General features: G+C 36.4%; 1 protein-coding gene across 3 annotated transcripts in view; it reads left to right on the forward strand.

Annotated features, from left to right (window-relative positions):
• CLINT1 (clathrin interactor 1) overlaps nt 1-23,082 on the forward strand; it is a 50,364-nt gene that overhangs the window by 16,966 nt on the left and 10,316 nt on the right. The window contains exons 1-8 of one of the 3 annotated variants that reach the window (XM_054079617.1): nt 4,513-4,633; nt 8,635-8,739; nt 9,343-9,439; nt 10,900-11,008; nt 11,889-12,053; nt 16,006-16,180; nt 20,870-21,104; nt 21,615-21,696. In XM_054079617.1, the coding sequence (XP_053935592.1) occupies nt 8,648-8,739; nt 9,343-9,439; nt 10,900-11,008; nt 11,889-12,053; nt 16,006-16,180; nt 20,870-21,104; nt 21,615-21,696 (955 nt within the window). In that variant the 5' untranslated portion in view covers nt 4,513-4,633; nt 8,635-8,647. Of the gene's footprint in view, nt 1-4,512; nt 4,634-8,634; nt 8,740-9,342; nt 9,440-10,899; nt 11,009-11,888; nt 12,054-16,005; nt 16,181-20,869; nt 21,105-21,614; nt 21,697-23,082 lie in introns of those variants that run through there. The other 2 variants (XM_054079616.1, XM_054079615.1) reach the window with 2 other exon arrangements.

Raw genomic sequence — 23,082 nt, forward strand, 5'->3', positions numbered from 1 at the left:
ATGGAAATACTATTGTGATGTTCTTACATTGTAAGTTAAAAGGAAGTATTTTGATTCCTTCTATTTGCTGGAGTATAACATCTATTTTTTTCAGTCTTTTAAAGAAGGTTTTTTTGAGTGAAGTGTAATAAGCAAAATGACAACATTTACTAAGCCTTTAAAAACAGAACTGTGGAGATGTGTATTTAAAGTGAAGATAGTATAATCATGGAAGATTAGAGGATGCTGACTGAATAATAGTAGGGTGGGTATTTGGAACCAAAACATCCCCTAAAGAATGGGGAAATAAAGACACAAGCCTGGGCTTTACATGAAGAAATACTGTACCCCAACTGTGGTACAACACCCCAGTTGATTAACTTGGCAAATCCTCACTGAAGCTGGAGGTTTTTACCACTACATATCAGTTGTTGGCAAAGTAAGGTGCGTAAAGCAGCCATGTATCTGTTGGTGTAAACCACAAGGATCGTTTTAAATCTGCAGTAGAAGAGTTGAAATCAGTCTTAAATCAACCTGGGGAGGGAAGCATTTGTTCCTTGCACAAATATGCTTTAAAACTGCTGTGTAATTATTTGCCTTACATTCCCAGTGTCTGTAAAAACTACTTCAGTTGCAGCACAGCAATTACAAAAACATGAAGAATATAGCAAGCTTCAGCTGGGTAACTTTTGAGGGAGGAAAACTTTGAAAGAGAAGACTTCAGCCATGTGCAGGGGTGGTTTCTGTAAGCGAGAAATCTTCTGAGTTCTCTAATAAGCTTCATTCTTAAAGTCACTGTCCTTTTTGAAAGTGTGTGTGTGTGGTGGATTTGGGGTTATCTTGTTTACTTGGTAGGTTTTTTGTGATTAGAGGTTGTAAGGCACAGGAAATAGCTTTATAGTTTCTTCCTCCCGCAAGTTGTAATTCATTTGTAGCCATCAGGATGTTTTTCTTGGCTTATCTCTTTCTGTGCAGTTTGCCTTGCACATCTGCCACATAAATTATGAAACTGTTAACTTGAAAAGCTGAAAATGCTTCAGATCCTACTGTACTATAATGAAGATGTAGTGTTGGTCAGAAAGAGCATAATGACAATTTGTGTAGAAGATCTGTAATAATACCTGGCATTCCTGTACTAAATTGAGTGCTGTCATGTGTGATGCTTCTGAGGAGTGGCTTGAAAACAAGTAACTTCAAACCATCAAGTATCAGTTAATGTTGTGCTGTTACCTCTGCGTAACCTGAGGTATTTCACCAGGCGTTTTAGCAGATGGGTACCCATCTGTTTCTTCGTTGAATGTGGACTGCTGGCTTCGTATTTGGTATCCATATGTTTCATCTATAAGGCTCTAAATCTAAGCTGCATGTTTTATAACAAAAGTGACATTACTGACAGGAGCAAAATGAAAATGCATTAAGTTTGTTACATGTTTTTTAGTGAGTTTGTCTTCACCAAGCAAGGAGAGAGGCTGGCTGAGGTTGCCTGTCGAGTTCGCTGAAGGGAAGAGCATCACCATTTTTATTTTGAAGGCAATTAATGTATTTTTCTCTGAGTTATTGTTAGTAACATTAGGTACATCCATTACTGAATGTCCATTATGTTGTTTGGGGAGAAGATGGTAAATGATGTCTTGTCTTTCTGTCCTCTGTGAATCAGTCTGTATGGTGAGCTTTCTAAGGCAGTGATGGACTGTCACAGCATGATGAAATCCAGTGCTGAAATGCATCTTTCAGTTTGACTTTATCTTAAATCTGTTCAGTTTCTTGAAACACTAGTTTGGACCAGTGATCAGCTTTAATCCCTCAGAGCTTGAAGGAGGCAATGCTAGCGGAGATAACTAGAGTTAATACACAGCGCCCCTTTTTCGGGGCTTCTTGCATGGTGTGTTGGCCCCTAGTGCTTTGGGAGGTAGTGCTGTGCAGATCAGGATCATTGCTTTTTCAGCTCACCAGTTCAAATGCTCTGTTGAAAAGTATTTCATGCCCAGATGGATAAGTATTAAGTGATTTTTTTAATTGGCAAAAATGTTTCTGGAAACTAATTAACAATTTAATAGATGCCAAGATTCCCACACCTGGGAGTGGGGGAGATGCATCCTGTACTCAGACGAGTTGCGTAGCTTTTTTATTTGTTGTGTACTCTCATTAGTTGAAACTAACGTCTGCACACAGTTTAAAAATGAATCTTTTAATATTAAAATATTTTTTAGCATTCTCAGAAAGCTTTCTTTTTCACTCCTGCTTTACAGGAACCTTTTAATCTAATGCTTTAGATGTATGACTCATAGAAGATGAATGGTGGGGACAAGATGATGTGTTCCCTCCCCTCTAAAAGCTTCATCTCAAACGCATGTGCGCTTGTGGGTGGGGGGCTTTTAGATAACTGTATTGTCAAAATGTTACCAGCGTCTGACTTATCCCTTTTCCAGATGTTGAATATTCACTTAGTTTATATTATTTTATTGTGCATTCATTAATTCTTTTTTTTTAAGAAACAAATATGGATACAGTCTGAAACATCTAAAAGCAAAGCTACATTATACATTTTTTTGCCTTGTCGGCCCCTGTACTGATTTTGTAGAAATCTGAAAATAAACTGTTGCTGTTGTGTTTGGATAGTAGTCCTAAAACAAGTACAGTGGATCAGATGGACAATATCTAGAAGGTCCCTGTCTTATTTTATGGTGGACGACTGCTGGCTTCTCAGCTGAAGTGGAGCAGACAACCCAACTGTTAGGAGAAAATAAGCTGCTGGAAGACAAAGCCAGCTCTTTAACTGTAGGAGCAGAGCATTAGCTCAGCCTCCAGATGTAAGTTACTGCTGCCTTTGTTCAGAGGTTTAAATTGAAGCTACCGCCAATGTTCGTAAGGAACCATTTATATGAGAAAGTGTTCCTATCTATGTGTCTTTGCATAAAAATCATAGTGATGTTTAGGTGGAGATATGCAAGATAAATAAATGAACCAGCTGTGTACATTCTTTCTTGCTCAGAGTTCAGCAAGCTTTCCTTATGCTGTAATTTAATGGTTTCCTAAATATTTATTTTTCAGGTGCCATTTGTGGTCCCTCTGGTTAGGCAATGCAATCTATTCATTTTTAAGTCCAAGAAGCATGGCACAGACCCATGCAAGTGTATTCTTACTGGGTTTTGTCCACGTGGACTTTAGAGACTGTTACTTAACAATCTCCATTGCTGTGTTACCCAGTGAGGTGATGAAATTTTATTCTGAGTTGGTAACATCTGTTCTGTTATGGACCAAATTTAAAGTTTGCTTTACCTTTATTCACTGTGAAAGTCATAGGAAGTGTAGAGAAGACTTTCTAAAATTAAGCTGCTAACAAAATTACAGAAAGACAAAGATTAAGGTATTCGTTTATGAGACTGCTTATTGAAAGGGTAATGCTAAACACCTAAATATTTAAAAGATGAAATTACTTTATGCCTGTTTGGCACCTTAAATACCAAAAGGTTAAAACACTTGTTACTTTCGAGACTTTGGTACTGTGCTGCACAGTGCTGTATGGTAGCAGAGCTGCTGTTGTCCTCTGTTCATCCAGACCTAACAGCCTCGCTTTTTCTTTAAAAAATATAATTTGATCTTCAGTGTTGCTCTTTGTTTGAATAGCGTTAATGTGCACACTAGGTGTATGATAGACATACATGTGTGTAACGCTTGAATTTTTTCTTCAGCATTTAGTCTTTGAACAGGTATCTGCAGAATGGTGTCTCATTGGAAACTGTTAATGGTGCTAAAATGTAGAAAGTTTCTCATCTCAGCTTTTAGTATTTTAGTGTTCCCAGTTGTAAAATTAAAAAAGGAAAACAGAAGGTGCATAATCCAGTGATGTCCTTGGAGAAATAGTTAAAGGCGTAATATTATGCTCATAGGAGTCCCATGTATACATGATATTGTAATTGGTTTGAAATATACATTGAAAAAAATTTTTAACTGTGTAGCCAGGTTTCTTGTTCCTGCTGCTCAGTCCCTCAGCACAGTGGGCAGCTTCCCAGAGGTTTGAGAAGTGTTTCTAATTAGGCTTACCCTGTCCAATCCAATACCTTTATCATCACTATAAAGAAACTGTTGTAATGTACCCTCTCTGTGACTTCTGTTTATTTTAGTTTTCACAAGATTAGACATGGCATTTCACAAATCTTCTGTGGATCTACTGTCCAGAATTGTACTGGTGTCCTCAGTAACACCACCCACATCAATAGCAACTCTAATCCTAATGGTGCTTTTAATGCAGTGGTCTGACTCTTGCCCCGGGGCATATTCAAGGCTTTTAAGTCTGTGCAGAAACATTGACTAAGATCTGTTAGGCTTTCTGATTCCTTAATATGTTTTTAAAATAAGTTTCATTGAGTGGATGGATGGATAGATATTTATTATTCTTTCATTACCTGTAGTGCACAAATACCTTCATTTCTCATGGCGCTTGTTTTCTCTATTGCAGGTTTCCTGTGCACATGCTATTTAAAGGTTTTTGCATGTTTAAGACTCTGCTGCTATTTGAGCATTAATATGAAATGCTAAGTTTATATGTTGTTTGAAGATCTGAAACTTTGTAAGATACAGCTCTCGATTCCTTTCCTGATGAACACTTGTCTTATGAATACTTCCTTCAAAGGAGTTCATCTGGCAATGAACTGTAAGCTTCTTGTAGGAGTTGTGATTTCATGAACTTGAATGTATTGTCAGGATGATCAGGGAAAGATCACCACTGACCATAGAAAAAGTCTGGAAGATACAGGAGATGCTGGGGAGCATCTAAATAACTGGGAAATAAATAACTGTGCGACCTTCTTTTGGGAAAACTGTGGCCATTGAACTATTACTAGTACTGTACTCTGCATCCATGATTCTAACTGAAGCATTGAATCAAGTGGGCAAAGACAAAAATAGTTACACCTTTTTCTTTAGTGGGTTTGCTGGTTGTGCATGTAAATCATTGTTAGGAAATGTTGTTTGAGGGTTAACCTTAGAGTCTGGTGGTTAATTTTAGAGATCAACTGAGAAAATAGGTTCTCTCCATTTCTGTTGCCGACTATGTTCAACGTCTTGTGTTTCCAAAGTGTTCCCATTTCAAGGGATATGTTCTATAGGAGATCTAGGTTGTTTGGATTTTTTTTCAGTGAGGAACCTGCAGTGATTGATGTTTGATAATTAGTTCAGACATAACAGAGCTGGTGGCAATGTTACTGATTGGAAGCTGTTACTAGAAGCAGTATAGTTACAGTTGTGTAATATTTCATAAGTTATGGTAATCTATGGAATATCTATTCACCTTCAAAATTTATTAAAATACAGTTTATAAAATGCACGTAGAACTTCTAAATTTTTTTAAGAGGAAGTGTGTCTTATTTTCTGATGCAGTTGGAGAGGCTCAGATAATTATAACTATTACCCATTGGCTTTTCACTAGCAGTGTCTATTTATTCATGCGGAGGAATTTAGTCTGACTTGCTACCTATTCAGTGTTGCTATAAATTGTAGATGCAAACATTTAAAGCTGAATGTGCTCTTGTGAGGAACTAAAAGCTAACATTTTGCTCACCATCAGCATGCTGCTTCATAGAGATGTGACAGTGCCCTCTCTTGGCTTTTCTGAACAGTTTTCATTTTTTTAAAAAGAAACAATATTGAAATAATTTTTAAGGGGTACGCTAAAGAGAAAAACTCGTCTGTTGACACTGGTCTGATTTAATAGTCTTAAAAGAAATGTCAGACAAACAGAAAAGAATGCAACAGTTTGTAATGTTAATGTCAGCCCATTTATTTTCTGTGCCTTTATTTCGGACGTAACTTTCAAAACGTACACTGCTTGTGTTTAATGTCTTTGTCCATGTCAGAAGTTCCTGTAAATGTGCTTGTCACAAGATTCCAGTTGTACAGGGTTTCAGTTTAAGATTTGGGGTAAATCCAAGTGCAGTGTCACGGTTAATGGGTGTTTTAAGCACTGACTGCAAAGATGCTTTCTGTCAGTCTTGACTGTTGTGTGTCCATTTGTTTGCAAAGCAGACCTTGTCCATGCAATCCAGCACGATTCCCTGGAAGCTGCCCAGGATAAACCAATCAAAGAGCCCCCTCTGGTGTCTGAAAGTATCCTCGAATATGAAATTTATATCAATCACAGGAAGTCTTGGCAATCAAGCCAGTCACTTTTTCCCTTCACATCTGGACGTAAATTATTTTTTTGTTGCAGAGGTCACAGGAATCATGGGTAGGGCATGGAATGAGGGCCATAGAAAACATGGGAAAGGAAGAATAAAACTGTATTTCCACCTTCTTAGAAATGGTTATTTTTAAGTGACCTGGAATGATGCCAAGCTATACAAGGGTTTTGGGGTTTTTTTTCCCTTGAAGTTTACATTTGTTGCTGAATTAAATATGGCTTAAAGATACTTTGTTTTGGAACGCTTTGTGCCATTAGATCTCATCTTGGCATTTATAAGGTTGCTAGGAACAATAACTTTACTGCGGGAGGGTTTTAGAAATAGAGCATGTTTCTGTACTTTGAGGGGTTTAACTGCACCTTCTTGCTTTTAGCATTCTGTAATTTCCCTTGTTTTTCTTCTCTTTCTCCCTTTTAACCCCAATGCTTTGAGTCCATACACTCTGAGCTCTTCCATAGTTAATGCTGGCATCTTTTTCTTTCAGTAAGTTTTCATCTTTTCATGCATTTTCCAATCTTAAATTCTTCACTCTGAGAAATGAAGGAAATGCTTCATTTTATGCTTCTCCCCAACTCCCCATCAAGTCTCTCAAACAAGCGTTTGAGGAGGGGTTATAAAAACAAACAGAACCTTTCCATTCAACTCCCTGCCTTTCCTTGCTTTGGACAAGGGAACCAGTGTGCTCAAAGCTGCAAAGCGCTAAAGCCTGTAGCTTTGGGGTTCATTTTTATTTGTAATGTTCCATGCTTATGGGAAATAAAGATAGTATTAGTTCATGTTTGTGTGGATGGTGAAGAAAATGTCAGAAACAGAAGCTTGGGGTGCTTTTCATGTGAATGGATTTGTAAAACTTTAATTGCTGTTGTCCATAACTACTGCTGTCTTCCTACATTTCTTTTTTATATATAGACAGGTTCTGTTAGCTTGTTGATTATTTATTCAGTCATGTAGCTTATAGACACAAAGTTGAAAAAAATCGTACTCAGAATCTGACAGCAGGAATTCTCATGCTGAGAGTACAAGATTAAGTCCAGGAATTTTATTCTGTTTTAACAATTACCTCTGTGTCCCCTTTCAGACTTCAGGAGATCTCATTCTTGTTTCTGCTGTTTATAACTCCCAGTTCCAAGATCTTTGCTATCCTTATGCCAAGTAGATTTGAACAGGTATTGCTTAAATGCTGCCTTGTGCCAACTCCTTCGTGGACAGAGGCATGACTATTAAGCGTCTTGACTTTTCTCATAGTTCTTTAAGGTTCAAGGGAGGTTTTTAAGCAGCAACGCCTTCTCCACATTGTACTCCAAGATCGTTAGATCTCTCTCACAATGTAATCAATATGACTTTATGGTATGGTTTTTCATGTTGAACACAGTCATCTTACAGGGGTTTTTTGGCTTCTGAAACCAGTTGTACAATGCACTTCTAACAGTTAAGTAAACTTTCAAACTTTTGATACAATATGTGTAAACATATGATTTCTAAGTTATTTCAAATACACTGCAAAGTATGTAAGGAAAGCAGAAGCCACTAGGTCTCCTTTTACTGACATTTCATTACACTGGTGTTGCTTCATAACTAGAGAGCTGTTTTTCAAACGTTCTCTGTATGAATGATTATTTGGACCTGCTTGCTCACCTTAAAATATAGGGAAAAGCATTGTGTTATCAAATATATCTGGGTACTTTCAGGGGCACAGAGGGTGTTGCTGGGCTTAGAGCTGAAGGGTACTGGTTTGAGAGATTCCTTTAAAACACAGTCACATATTGACTAATGTAACTGATTTAATGTAACTACTTTAATGTAACTGTTTTTTCTGTAACATTTTTCTGTGAACTCTGGTAGAGACAGCCTGCGCTCCTTACAGTATTTGCATTGCTTTAATCGTAATACAGAGTGCTCTGCAGCTTTTCTTCTTTTGCTGTTTTCCCTTAATTAAATAAATTCAAGTTAGGAAACAGACTTCTTAGTGAATCTTATCTCCTTTACTTTAGTCTTCTGTGTGTGATTTCCTTTTTTTTTTTTTTAAACTAAAGCCTGTTTGATACAGATATTCTTTATGTTCTCTTGTAACACTCATTCAAAAAAAATTATAAAGCTTCTTGCAAATAACTGTGCACTGTACAAAGCTGGAAGCAAACCATATCATGTTGGCGAAGCTATCAGCTTTAGCTCTAATGTTTTGGTTTGATTTTCATATGACCAAAAGCCATTTTTATTGGACTGAATCCAGCTACAATGTAATCGCTAGTTTCTCATCTGTATTCTTGAAGACTAATAGAATAGTAAAACCTTCTTAAGGATAACTTAAGTGTATTGTTTAGTGTCCTCAGGGTAACTTCTGCACTAAAGATGTTTTCTTTCCTACCCTGTAGAGGTATCTCATTAAATGAGATACGGGCTAGTGTCATTATTAAGTTTTCATGTGTTTCTCAGTTTTGATGCTAATCTTCATGTGTGTTAATTTTTTTCTTTGCAGCACCAATGTGGTTATGAATTATTCAGAAATAGAGTCTAAGGTTCGAGAAGCAACCAATGATGATCCATGGGGACCTTCAGGGCAACTCATGGGAGAGATTGCCAAGTAAGTGATAATTTGGCTCAGTGATGAAGAAAAGAAAGGTGCATTTTATACAGGAATGTGAAATTTGCTGCTAAATAAACTGTGTTGTGCTAACCAATACTGCTCAGAAGTTGCTGTAAATCAAGTCTCAAATTTTTAATGAATGATCTTGTAATATATTGCAATGTATTTTTTAAATTTGTTATTTTTATTTATGTAGCTTTATTCTTACAATATATCTGACTTTTTTTAAATATTTGTTTTCTACTGTTTTCTCGTGACTTTTCCAAACAGAGTAAAACATGTCAAATTCCTCCTTGAACTTTCTTCTGTTAAAATGAGTTCGGAAGTTGCATGTTTGACCAGTTGCAGTAGTTATCAGGGTATTCATGTTAAACACTTTTCTTTTAAATTAATGAAGGCTCTTCTAATGTCTCAGACAGTATGTAAATTTCTTCTATAAGAGCAAGAAATAGGTTTTTTTTTCCTTTGCAATGTCATCAAATGTGAATGGGCTCAGATCAAGCCTGCCATCTACTGTCAGTCCTGAGTCGTAACAAGCCGTTGTGGGCAAACCATAGAGGATAGATAACATCTCTTAACCCCTGTTGTTTAATTCTTTAGGGCTACATTTATGTATGAACAATTTCCAGAACTTATGAACATGCTTTGGACTAGAATGCTGAAAGACAATAAGAAGAACTGGCGGAGAGTTTATAAGGTGTGTATGTGCATGACCTGGAAGTATTCAAGACTTTGTGGTGGTCAAGGAAGGACGTAATGCTTGTTGCTAGCATAATGTTGTGATATAGTGTCTTGTTTAGATACTGCTATATCACTTACTTCATTAGAACTTCTAATTTCTTTCCTAAGTATATGCTTTATAATTCTGTTACGGAAGCCAAAGATGTCTTTTAAATTCTGTATATGGAAAACCAAAATTTCTGGGTTTAGAAGTGTATCCAAAATGCTGCCTAAAGTAGTAGAGCAGTTGCATTTTGCTGATATTCAAGTACTGGAGTAACATTAACATTTTTAATCTACCCAAAGGAGTTGTTACAGTGCTCCATGAGAAGTAGGGAAGCTATTGTGCTATCAGTAAAATGGTTTTGAAGGAATTCAGGAATACCTGAAATAAAATGGAAACTAATATTAATTTTCTGCCAATTCATAATACTCTGAAAGTTATAGTTCAGTTTTGATTGGACTAAATTTTTATCAAATAATGCTTTTATGTCCTACCTGCATTTTGGCAAAGAACTGAATCATTTGCATTTTTCTTGTCTGTGGCTAATTAGCATGGTACAGAAACTTTTTGCTTGAGATTATGTCATGCTGCGCTTAAAGTGATGTTCAGTGTTCACTGAATTATGCAAATATAACCTCATTTTTTAGAAGTGGCGTATTAGACTAGCTTATATTTTGTTTTTCTTGGTGCTGAGATTGTAACAAGGTAATTAATTCTAAGGCATGGTTTCTGCTTTTCACAGGTGCTTGATGTTTTGTATTCATAGTAATTGTTTTCCCTGAAGTACAATATAAATTAATATTTAATGCTATCACACATAACTACTTAATGTTATAAAGTCTGCTTGGAATTGCTTATCGGGTTTGGATAGGTTGAAATATAATGATAGTTTTAGCTGATTAAGACACTGCCTTGATGAAAGTGCTTTTTTTTTTTTTCCTAGGTAAAACCCCTTAGCATAAAAGATTACAATTAAAGCACTATTTAAACTTCATTTGTTTTGTAACATTGCATCCTGCAGAAGGCTTCCTAAATTTCTGTAGGAGTTAGTTTTCAGGGCAAACCATTGGAAAATTGCAAACAAAAGACGCAAAAGAAAACGCTTTCTTTAGCAGGGTTAACTTTTTGTCTTAAACTGCTACTGCTGTCTTTGAAAATAAGCAGTGGGTGATTAAGGTAACTATTTGTGATTTGTTAATAACAAATTAGAGTTTGACAAATACAGTTTTCATATTCTAAAGAGCAAAAAGTGCATGTGAGGAAAATATTGTGTTTTTCTTTATGAACCAATATAATAAGCATTTATTTAAAAGTGGAAAATCTTACTAATTTGGGGAAGGGAGTGGTTTGGTTTTCTATTACTTTTTTTTAAAGAAAAAAAAATTGATAGAGCTTTTGTTCATGCAATCATTCAGTGCTTTGTATTTTTATAGTCTTTGCTGCTCCTAGCTTACCTCATAAGGAATGGATCAGAGCGTGTTGTTACAAGTGCCAGAGAACACATTTATGATTTGCGATCCCTGGAAAATTACCACTTTGTAGGTGAGCAATAGAAAAATCTTATAAGCAAATTAAAACAGTAGTTGGAGTTGTCAGTCACCTGAACCAGCTTAGAAGCTTCCCCAGTCTAATTAGAATGTGACTGTTGCCAGTTGTGTGAAGAGTGCAGAATCCAAGACGTGTGGGACCCTAGAGTATTAATTAGTGAAGACAAGAACTTGCAGAAAAGACTGGCTAATAACAACAGAACCAACACAACATGAGTGTTCGGGTTTATATTAAAATATGCACTAGAGACTGGTCCCCTGTGGTGTCCGTAAAGGAATAGCTTTAATCATATGGGAAGAAAAGGTTAGAGCTCCAAAACACACACATCTGTTTGAAGCTGGGTTTTTTTCCTCCCACCAAATAATATTTACAGTGCAAAGGCAGCAAGGCCGATGTGTGTTTTGAATGTGAAAAAGGCTGGGAAAGAAGCACGTTTAGCTTGTACATCCCAACTGAAAGCAATTTTTAAAAATTCAATTTTGCAATAAGATTGAATTCTTGCAATTAAACTTACAAAAGCTGTGCTAAAAAGAAAAGGGGTTGTATTTTGAAGGGTTAAAATTGTTCAAGTGGAGAATGTAATTTCTGTTTCAGTCTTTGTTAATCTTTTCAATGTTTCAGCAGCAGTTAGATGTTTCTAAATGCACCATTCAGTGAAAACTATCTTTTATTTAAGCATGAAAACTTGTGTTGAAACAAAATATTTGGTCCCTTTTAAACAAATGCAGTGGACCTTAGTAGTCTCCCACCACTATGTTCATAATTGAAATTTTCATATTAGTTTGATGTTCAGTGTTGCTGCTTCTGATTTATTTTTTCTTCCTTTTCCCCTGCTTCTTCCATCTATCGTCTCTGTCCTGCATTACTTATACAGATGAAAATGGCAAAGACCAAGGTATAAACATACGCCAGAAGGTAAAAGAAATGGTTGAATTTGCTCAGGATGATGATCGACTTCGAGAAGAGAGGAAGAAGGCAAAGAAGAACAAAGACAAATATATTGGGGTTTCTTCGGACAGTGTTGGAGGTTTCAGATACAGTGAGTACTAGGCTTTCTCGGTCAAGCATTGACAACCTCAACTTTTAACTTGGCTTAGATAACACAGATAACTTAAGGAATTTCTAAGATGCTCCTTTAGATTCTTTTTATTTATATTTCTGTAACTGCGTGTGTTACTATTTTAAAAGTAATCTTGCACATTTTCTCACACATACAAATTTATATAACTTAAAAAAAACTTTAATCTTCTTTAGATAACAAACTAGCTACAGAATTATACAAATGATGGTAATGCATTGGCTTAGCACAAATTTGCCTGTCTTGTTTTCATTCATGGGCAGAGTCTGACTATGCAATGGATGTTGCTGTAGGAGAAATAAATGCCCTTGTAAGTCAGAGTTTTCTCAGTCTTTAATTAAAAAAATAAAAAGTGGTGATACTTTCCTCCCACTGTAGCACAAGAATTGCTTCACTTACTCCTGCCAGCCTTTTCAGAACAATTAATTTGGTTTAGGGCTCTTAGGGCAATAATACTGTTTGGGTGATACCAGGTAGATATTATATGCCATTAAACTTCTTGGTTTCCTAAGCAATGCTGTCTGGACACTTGAGAGATATCTGGATTTTCTGTATATTCTGATGTCTGTGAGATCTGACTTTAAATATGTGCACCGAATACCTTGTAAGTGATGAAACTTATGTGTCAGGAGTTTACCAGTGCAATTGCTACTCTCTGTTTAATCTTGTTTGATTAGTGCTGCAGGTCCTATGTGCTTTTTGAAGGAGGGCTCCCAGAGGTAATACCAAATTTGCTTTGTGTAGATATACTGAGCCTACAGCTGGATGTTGGTTGCACAGCAGAGCAGACCCATGTACAGGATGGAAATTCAGTGCACCAGTGCTCATCCCTAAATCCCAAATTGCAGCTGCCAATGAAAGGTCATAGTTAAGAGCAGAAAGGAAGTTGAAACTTTTCATTTAAAAATTATATATATAAAAAAAATATTTTAAATATGTGTATTAAATATTCTAAAAAGTGCATGAAGGGTCATTTGGTCATCTGCCTCCCTTGTTAAAAAATCAGAAAACCTGCCATCAGATTTTCAGAAATCAAAATTCCAAGAATTCAAAGCATCCAGCCATCGTGAACTTCAGCTATCGCTGCACAAGGTGCCAGTCCAATATCCAGCTTGGGTCTGGTTCTTGCAATAGGACCTTCATTGGTGAGGTCCTTTATTTAATAAAAAATACACACAACGCAAATGAAAACACAGAGGAAAAGAATCCCATACAAATGCCGTTGACTGGTAGTCTGATATGTCCTGGCTTCTGGAAATAAACGCACCCATTCTGCGGAGGCGACCAGTGTTTGTACGTGCAATGAGTTCTGTCAGACTATTTGCATCTTCAGCATTGTGTGTGTGTGTAAGATCTTGGCCTTAGAGGATGTAATGCCATCTGCTTGTCTGTGTTGGAGAGGCCACAGGTTTGTCTGACAGCCTTGGTTAGGTAAAGGCACGCAGCCAGCGCGGTGCTGTGCTTAGCAAGTCCAAGTGTGCAGCATCCTCCTTGCTCCCCAGTCCCTGCCATAATGTGTAGCAGGGATCTGAGCTTGAACTAGCTTTTATGTCTGATGTATCCCAGCGTGTCATCTGTGATCTAGGTGTCAGTCTTGAGATGTTTTTCTGTGTTTTGTTTGGCCTGAGTAAATCCTTGGCTGCTTTTATTAAGGGATGAGTCCCTGAGTTGCAATGACACATGGCTCTGGTTTGCTAGAGTCAGTGACTTCTATGGGAGAAGGGTTTGATAAAACATCTGAGTACTGACTGTGTAGGACTTCATGTGTCCCTCTCTGCTCTAGGTATGTTTTATTTCCTCTTCCTCACTGTGAGCCTTAAAGTTAGGTTTGCTGTCTTCTGGTTTTGACGGGTTACTTCTCAGCATTCCTCTGTTCTCCTTTTTCTTTATGTGCAGAGTAGTTGAAAATCTCTATCTCCGTGACAGGATCTGTCTTGTTTTATTATATTCTTTTAGGCTTTTGCTACCTGCTTGGGGTGCTGCTGATTCTCTTTTTAGGAAATACATATGAGTCACTGCATTTGTACTTGAAGTACATGTCCCTCTGTTCTTTTACTGAGCTTATCTTTTGACTTGCTCTCTACAGAATCATGATCTATCCCTGTATGCTGGGTAGAAGTCTTTCTTCATATGCTCTTTAGTTATCATTCCTTTTTTTTTTTTAATTAAAGGACTGTATCCTTTGTCTTGTATTTCTTTTTTTTTGTGGTAAAGAATTTTCAGCTATCCCTTCATTTGAGCAGAGTAAAAAGCAAAAAAAATCGTCCTAGCAGCACAAAACAAACCTTTTTCCAGGTCAGACTTCCAATCTAAAAGACTCTTGTTTGAATAAACAATTCTTCATTTTCAGAGTTTTCCTTAGTTCTTTTTGTCCTAAAAATACTACAGTCTCAGTTTTTAAATTTATTTTAAAATTCTTATTGCACAAGGAAACCTTCTAATGGAATCTACATTAATATGCTTGATACCCTGACATAAACTGAAATAAGGCCATTTTAGTCTCTTGCAAAATTTAACAGTAGAACATTGCTTAGCAATTTCTCCTTTTCTGTGATAAAGATCTCACTGATTTATTACAGGTTCTCTACTTTGAAAAAGTTTGTCTGTCCTTTATGGATATAAACAAATATCTTTGGAGACTTGCATTTATCTCTTCAGTAAGAAAATATATCCTCTGGTATATGGTATTATTGGGCAGATATAACTTAGGTTTTGCACCTTGTGCTGGAATTCATTATTTTCTTTTTATTAAAAATGGCTTAATTGAATGCATCTTGAACGTTACCTGAGCTACAGTATAATTTGTGTGTAACAAAGTAGTTTTCACCTGTATTCTTTTCTGCTACTCAATTCTACTCAGCTTAAAAAAAAAAAAAAAATTAACTAATGCTTCACACTTTTCAATAGTACAAAAAATGCCTTGGTTTTTTTGTGTGATGGTCCAAGATAGAAAATGTTTGTCTAAAAGAATTGTCTAGAAACTGAGCTATGCTGATGTGTTTTATATACCTATATTTTTAGCAGAAGGTCTGATATAAGATCACAAAACAAGTTAGTAACGTGTGCTGTGCTTCTCAGAGTTATGTCTTTGTTAAAATGTAATTGTTTTTTCTTCTAAATTAAATTCTGATTGGCTGGGTGTACATAAATAAACCCAGGCTTAAGGTTTTTTAAACTTTCGTATTGAGATTGTATGGCAAATGTACTTATTTCAAGTAAAACTGCCAGCTGTTGGTGAGTTAGGATACCAGTATGGCAGACTTGAGTACTTGATTAGAAAAATCATTTTTGATATCTTGATAATAGCATTTAGTCAACATGTTCAGAGTACTCAGTGGCTCCTGAAAAGGTGAGTTGCTTTACTGCCCATTCTTTTTTCATCTCTTTAAGAGATTTTTTAATCATCCATCGCATACTGTGTCTTTCAGTATTTTGGTACTACACTTTAATGTGTTAATGAATGTCAGCGTATGAAAAACCCACGGATTTACCTCTGAGCACACAGTCTGACCAAGAATGAAATGCAGTGTGTTAAGCGACTGTTAGAAGACTGGCACATCCCATTTCTTATGAGCTGCTTATGCAGACAGCGTTGATTACGCCTCTTGTGCTTCTCCAGCAATGTCCCACAGTGTCCTGATGTGCTGTGCTGTGCAGCGCATTAAGATTGTGTCATTGTCATAAACAAAAGTCTTTGGATCTGCATTCCTGCCACTCTAATGATTGGCACTACATGCTGTGCCTTGCTTGTAATAGTGTTGATTCAGCACTGAGGGAGCTTTCTGTTTGCTTTGAAAACTTATAAGGTTTATGGATGGATGGCGGGGGGGCTTGACAGTAATTCCAAAAAGACCATAGGTATTTACTTTTTTTCTGTTATCTTTAGTATTTGTTATCTTAATGCCTTACGCAGGTGAAAGATACGATCCTGAGCCCAAGTCAAAGTGGGATGAAGAATGGGATAAAAAACCAGCTTTTCCGTTCAGCGATAAGTTAGGTGAACTAAGTGACAAAATCGGAAGCACGATTGATGATACTATCAGCAAGTTCCGAAGGAAAGATAGAGAAGACTCTCCAGAAAGGTGCAGGTACTAGACTTACTTCAACATGAATTTATTCTCTGAAAATGCTCTTATAAAGGTCTTTGACATTTCTGATTATTAGTTACAATACTTTGTCTTCATTTTGTCCATATGGAGGCATGTTTGGGTTCAGTCCCTGCTTTTGGGACTTCTTAGGCAGCTCTTACTGGCCGTGGAGAATCCTGTAGCTTTGACAGTAGTGCATCTTTGAGCTGATCTCCAGATGAACAAACTGGAGGTGGCTTATTCCATTTCTTTTTCACCTGCAAGAAAAAAAATTAAAAAAAAAAAACAAAACCAAAAAGACCCAACCCCCAGAAAAACCCTTTCAATTTCAGTTGAATGCTCTCAAGAAACTTTTTGTATTTTATATTTTTCCAGTAAAGAAGAAAACCTACCCTGTTTTGCCTGTAGAAAGAACTTTAAATACATCACACTTCAACAGGTGCATTGAATTCTATTGTCTGGAGATCAAATTTGTACTTAACAGAACCTGAAATTGCCGTGGAGAAAGTGCTCAAGTATACTGAAATAATTCCCTTTTGGGAAACAACTTAAAATTCAAATTTGCACTGAGATTTGATTAATATTTTTTACAGAAATATCTTCAGATATATCCACACACACACTTTTATATATGTGTGTATAAAAATGCACGTACACATATATATATATTACAAAATTCAAGCAATTTTCCACAGAAACAAAAAAAAAATAGAATGGTAGCATTTCTGAGAAGGCAGTATGGTCCTCTTGCTAAGGCATTAATAAATCATAAAACTGGTATTCTTTGCACACATCAGGGTTCCCCCTTAGAACTTGCTATCAATAGACTACAAAGAGAGGGATCAGAAGAAAAGTAAACAATTTCAAATTTAACAATGGTGTATTGCTGTGTGCTTTTCTGTACTTACCTTTCAAAAGCAACTTGTCACATGACATCTGTAAAGCTCACTGCCTGCATTTCATGTAGAGGATGTACAGTAAACATTTTTTATCTCCTTTCCCTTGCTTTATTTCTGAATGGCTCTTCTTCTCTTACTTATGCTGATACAAAGTCTTGTACCTTCCAGTGTTTTAGGCAGTCATTTCTGCAGTCTCATGTTTAGAAAAAGCAGCTTACCTTGAGGACTTCACTGTACATCTCTATCCCAAGTTACTCTGATCTTTTTCTCTGGCTAATATTACATTTTTCATTTTTTGTTTTGGCCTGGTAACCCTTTTTCCTTGTTTTTTATTTTTCTTCCATTTTTTGGTAGATATCAGGTGCACCATTTGCCTTTATATATAAAACTAATAAACTCAGAACTGGAAATAAAAAGAGAATTTTTTGAGATGTACATGAGCAAAACAATTTGCTAGTTGCTGGTTATCCCACTCTTAAGAAGGAATCCAGGTTGCAGCAGTGTGGCTTCTCTAACATAGCTTCACCTATCAGCCTGAAATTTCCTTTTGGAAGGTATTTTATCAGAGTGTTGAAATGAAGGGATTTGTTTCTGCAGAAGGCATCAAAGGATATAAGGTTGAACTGTAGGTTATAGAATGTCTGGCTGTTTATACTTAAAGATACTGTAAATACAGCCCTTATAATTCATGTTATATTAACAGAATACTATATTTTGAATGAAGTTAAATATTGAAACAGAATAGAAACATGAAATTTTAATTATTGTGTGACTTAAGATCACAACAATATAACTCTCTTGTAAATGCTTGATGAAATCCATGCATTTCTGTGTTTTCACGCTTCAGCATTTTTTTTTTAAATAACAAAAAAGAAACCTCCAAAACTTTACTAGTTTATTTGTAGCTTGATGCTATATAATAACATTGAATTAAGCTGCGATTTCACTTAGAAAAGTGACTAAATGATGATACTCACTCAGCTGGCAAATCTGCTGTTGTATGTTCTATTGTTTTCATCTTAATAGCTTTATGAATCATTATTACTTTAGTACTGTAAAGCCAATAAAGGCCTTGAGGCATAAAGAATAAATGTGACTTGCACATCTTCACAGTCGTCAATGGAATTTGGATGACACAATCTTTACCTCCAGTATACACACCACAAGAACTTGGCCAGACTCCTGGATTTCTGGCTCTGCTTCCAAAGCCTGTAGTTTGCATAGAAGCTGGCTTGAGCTTAGGGTAGATTTCAGCGAAACTGTGGTTCAAGCAGCTAATTCTGGAGAAGCCCAGTCTGCTTTTTTCTTTTTTTCCTTTAGAGGAAAAATGTTTTTACTACTGTAGGGAAATTGGGTTCTTTTTTTCATCAATATATCCCCCTTGGAAGTAGAGAAGACCAGAAACAATACCCCATGGAGTGGGAAAACCTCTGGTTTTCTTTCATAGTGCTTGTTAGGTCTTAAGTGAATAAACCAGTTGCTGCCCTGAGTTGAGCCTTGTATGCTGAAGTTCTGTTTTCTGAATTATCTGCAGATATACAGAGAAAGGAAGCAAAACTTTTAGTATACCTATCAAAGGATGCAACAGTTATGTTTACGGGCAACTTCCATGTAAAGGAATCTTGTAGTGAGGTATAACTCAAGTAGTCTTAAAGTGTCATTAAACTTTTTATTGCCTTCAAGAATGTTAAAAACAACCCCAAACCTCACACCACAAAACCCTTAAGGCAAAGAAAAAAGCAGCATGTATTCATACTTTGATTTCTGAAAGTTGCAGTTTTTATAATTACTTATTACAATGCTAGCTATAATTTTTAAGTTCATTTTGCAATTCTCAGATGAAGCACTGCAATTTTACTATTCTAAGCACAGTAAACACACTTGAAGGAAACATTAATCTATAATATTTCTTTTTTTTCCTCTTGGTTAATGTGACCATTAAAGAAAACTAAAAACCAGATCTCCTGAGACAGTTTGGAAGCAGTTCAGGTTGTCATAGAAAATTGAGTATTGTAATATTTCTCCTGCTTTCTGGCATATATGTTTAATTTCTTTTAAAAGCTTTTAGACATTTGTTTTGTTGTAGATCACCAAAGACTGCATTTTTTTCATTCTCGCATGAATGAAGATTGATCTCTATCGGTGCTGTGGCAATAGCTTCATTGATACAAACTTCGATGGTTGTCAGTCACTTCTTCTGCCCACAGAATGCGGATATACACTGGGTGGACTCTGTAGACAAGAAATACCCTGCAGAAGGTTTCAAGGGACTGAGTCTTAGCTGTGATTGTCCTGGTCTTAGATACTTTCAGCACGCCTTGAAAAGGCAACATAATCCACCTTCCTCTGAGGCTTCCAGGATGGATGCACCATGTGCAACATGCTAATGTGCAGATCAGTCTTCTCCGAGGGCTTGTGTTAAAATCCTGATGTCACAAGTGAAAAGTGGTTAGTGGTCCCCTTTGAGGTACCTGTGCATGTACGTAAGCAGTCTGCAGAAATCCAGAACTGGAATGGTGGCTGGGTTTTGCAAGCCTGGGTTGAAGTTCCTTGGAAGGATGTTAGGTGATGCCTAAGCGGATGCCCAAGCTTACTTGTCCGTGTAAGGCAGGCTCCAGCAAATGCCATTCATCAGTAGGTTGGTCAGCAGTTATGATCTGTTTCTTTTTAAAACAGAAAAATTTAAAAGGGAGTGAGTATTTATATTCACCAATTTTAATGAATTGAGCCATCCCCTGTGGCGAGTAGCTAATATGCATAGAGGAAATGAGACACATGCAATGTACTCCAAAAAGCTCACTATTGTTAACAGAGAACAAAGGCTACCCTCCAGAGTATATTGCAGTTACTGTCGTATTCCCACTCACAAAGGGACAGCCTTTCTTAAATTTTGCAGTTTTAGTATTGTAATGCATTATTAAAATATAAAAACCTTCCGCTTTCAACTATGTTGCTAAGGGAATTAGTATTTCAAAATACTTTTTGATATATTTCAGCTTTCTCTACAGCAATTTTCACTGTTACGTGCAAATCTTGTCTTGATTACATGCAACGTGACTGTTGGTGGGTGGCAATTGTTTTGTTTGTGAAAGACTTAAAATATAGAAGTAGAAATTGTAACAGATTAAACAAGTATTACACAGTGACGTCTGAAATTTTTTGCCTATAATGGTGACATTTTTGTTCTTTTACATTTTAAGAATAATTGCTTGTTCTCTGATAGAAAATGAATAGTATCATTGCATTGCATAATTCTGTAAATATTCTTTTTCCACAAACATTCTAAAGAAAATAAAAGCCTGTTTATCTAGAAAGGTAAATGAGTTGAAATAGGAACAGAGTTCTTGAAATCTGAAAGGTAGTACCTGTGTTTGGTTCCCTGTATTCTGTCTCTTGATGCAAGCACTGAGCAGACTTGCCAACTTCACTTCTTGGTGATGATGTGTTACATAAGGTGTGGGGGAGTTTCTGTCAGAAGGTAATTAAATGTACTGGATTTCAACACTGATTTCCTATTATCCTCTGCCGTGGACTTGCAGTTAGTGTTTAACAAAATAACTTGCTTTTCTTCAATGCCTTTGTACAATAGGTGCACTGCTGTGTTATGTAGATGCATTATGTAAGGGTAAAACATTTCCTTTCTCAACTGTAGGAACAAGCAGTATTTTTATTATGGATCATCGCTACAAGGAACTACCATTATTGAAACTCTTGAGATTTAAGCCTAATGTCCACTTAATTAACTGAGAAGTCTATCATGAACAGTATTCTATTGCTTTTCTTTTTCTAGTGACAGTGATGAGGAAAAATCAAGAAGAGGTAAATCTCCCAAAGCTGAATTTAAAGATGAAGAGGAAACTGTGACGACAAAACACATTCATATTACACAAGCTACAGAAACTACCACCACCAGACACAAACGCACAGCAAATCCTTCAAAAACTATTGACTTGGGAGCAGCAGCACATTATACAGGGGATAAAGCAAGCCCAGAACAGAATGTTGCTGCACAGCCTACAGCAAAGGTGAGACAGTAGGAGAGCACAATGAAACACGATTTTGGAAACTGTTCTCTTTGAATCTCTGAGAAAATTTCCAGTTTAAGGTATAATTTTTGTTATGCAGCCTTCAAGGGAGCTATTCTATCAGAAATGTTTAGTTGGGGTTTTCTAAGGCTGTGGAACAGTGTAATTATAACTAATTGTGTGATTGTTTTAAGATTTAGAAGTTTTTAAATATAGTCATTTCTAAAGCAAAGATAAAACCTTGGCCTGAAGTTGTAAAGGTTTCTCTGAACCTGTACACTTACTGACAAGTTACCAAATTCTTCAGTTATCAGGAAAAAAGCCTGAGCCACTGGCTAGTCAGTGTTTGATTACAAATTTACATAGCCACATTCCAGTGACTGTTGACTTCAAAGACAAATCTGCCATCTCTCCAAAGCAAAAGAAAATGACCCCCAAAAACTTCTCAAAGTCATTTAAGATTAGTGATGACATCATGAGATGAGATCTGTTATGTGATTTCTTCTCCAGGCTTCCGTGCCCTCTGGCAGCAAGTCGTCTAATGACCTGGTTGATCTATTGTTTGATGGAGCTAGCCAGCCAGTCTCCACAGGTAGGCACATTTTGGATTTATTTTGTTAATGCATATGTTGAACCAGTCCTTGGTGTTACACAGATAGAGAGTAGTAGATAAAATGAATGCTCAAAACAATTTAGAGCTGCCTAGAACCTTTTGTTGCAATGTATTGTATGTGCTATTGCATGGGACTAATAAATGTTAGCAGCACAAGGATTAACTGCTAGATCAAACTGTCAAAATATGCGTTTGTAATGCAGTTATTTATAATTAACTCTGAAAGCAAGTGCAATCCATTCACATTTAAACATTTCTTACAGTGCAATTCAAAGGCTAGACAGCTAGATGATCTTCACATAAGCTTTCATCTAAAGCATATGGCAAACTTGTTTCTGTATCTCGTTTAATCTTGGCACTTGGTTGATCCCAACCTTAATAAAAGAAATAGCTGCCTAAAAGTAAAACTATTCATTATAGAACATGTCTCTTCACTGTGTAAATGTGCAGTTCAGTTTTACGTCTGTTAACCTTCATATGGACTTACTCTTACACCTGATGAACGGCAGGGATTTTTAGGAGTGTGTTAGTATTCAGTGCATTGCACACAAGGTTGATAGGGGAGTTCAGCAGCTTGGTGCTTTGCTTTTCTGAAACCTAAAACTTTGAAGACTTGTTATTGTGCTTACAGGTTCTTAATATCAAGGGTTTTGGTTGTGGCTAACCTGGAGTAGAAAAAGGGCTTCCATGCACTTGTGGTCTAACGGCACAATTGGGAGAGAGTTTGCTGTGGGCAGAATTTTTTTTTTTTTAATCAATTTGGATAGCAAATAAAAACAACCATGTGCATTTTCATAGATGGAAACCTTTCCTGTAACTTTTTTCTCCATTAAAAAATAAGCACCTTCTCTTACTATATATGGGATCACATTCACATTATTTGTAGAAGTGTGTGCGTGCATCTTGGGGACAACAGATGCTTGGCTCCAGTCTTTGTTTTAAAGACAATGTAAAATCACAAGACCATACCGCAAAATGGCAATCCAGTGGATGGAGACCCAGATGTGCGGCAAGGTGGTTGCATTCGTGTATATATAAAGACTACTCTTAATCAGTTCTGTCCAAAGTTATTTGGGTGTATTGTAGCACTATATGTCACACTAGGTATGTTTATTATAACGTATTAGCAAAGGCAGTATAATGAACGCTCTACAGAACGCATTTTGCAAACCAAAATGATATCTTTAAGTATTCAATATGATATAAAGTACACCAACACTCTATTGGAGAGGAGAGAAACTATTGTAATTTACGTCTCAGAATCATAGATCTGTCTTAATCTTTTGTTTCTTATTTCTGATAGATCTTTAAAACTTTGTGCACGTCTATTTTAGGAAAGTACATTAAGCTTATGTCTGTTCTGAA

This window comes from Cuculus canorus, chromosome 14, assembly GCF_017976375.1.
Source record: "Cuculus canorus isolate bCucCan1 chromosome 14, bCucCan1.pri, whole genome shotgun sequence".
In the NCBI taxonomy this organism is placed as follows: Eukaryota; Metazoa; Chordata; class Aves; order Cuculiformes; family Cuculidae; genus Cuculus; species Cuculus canorus.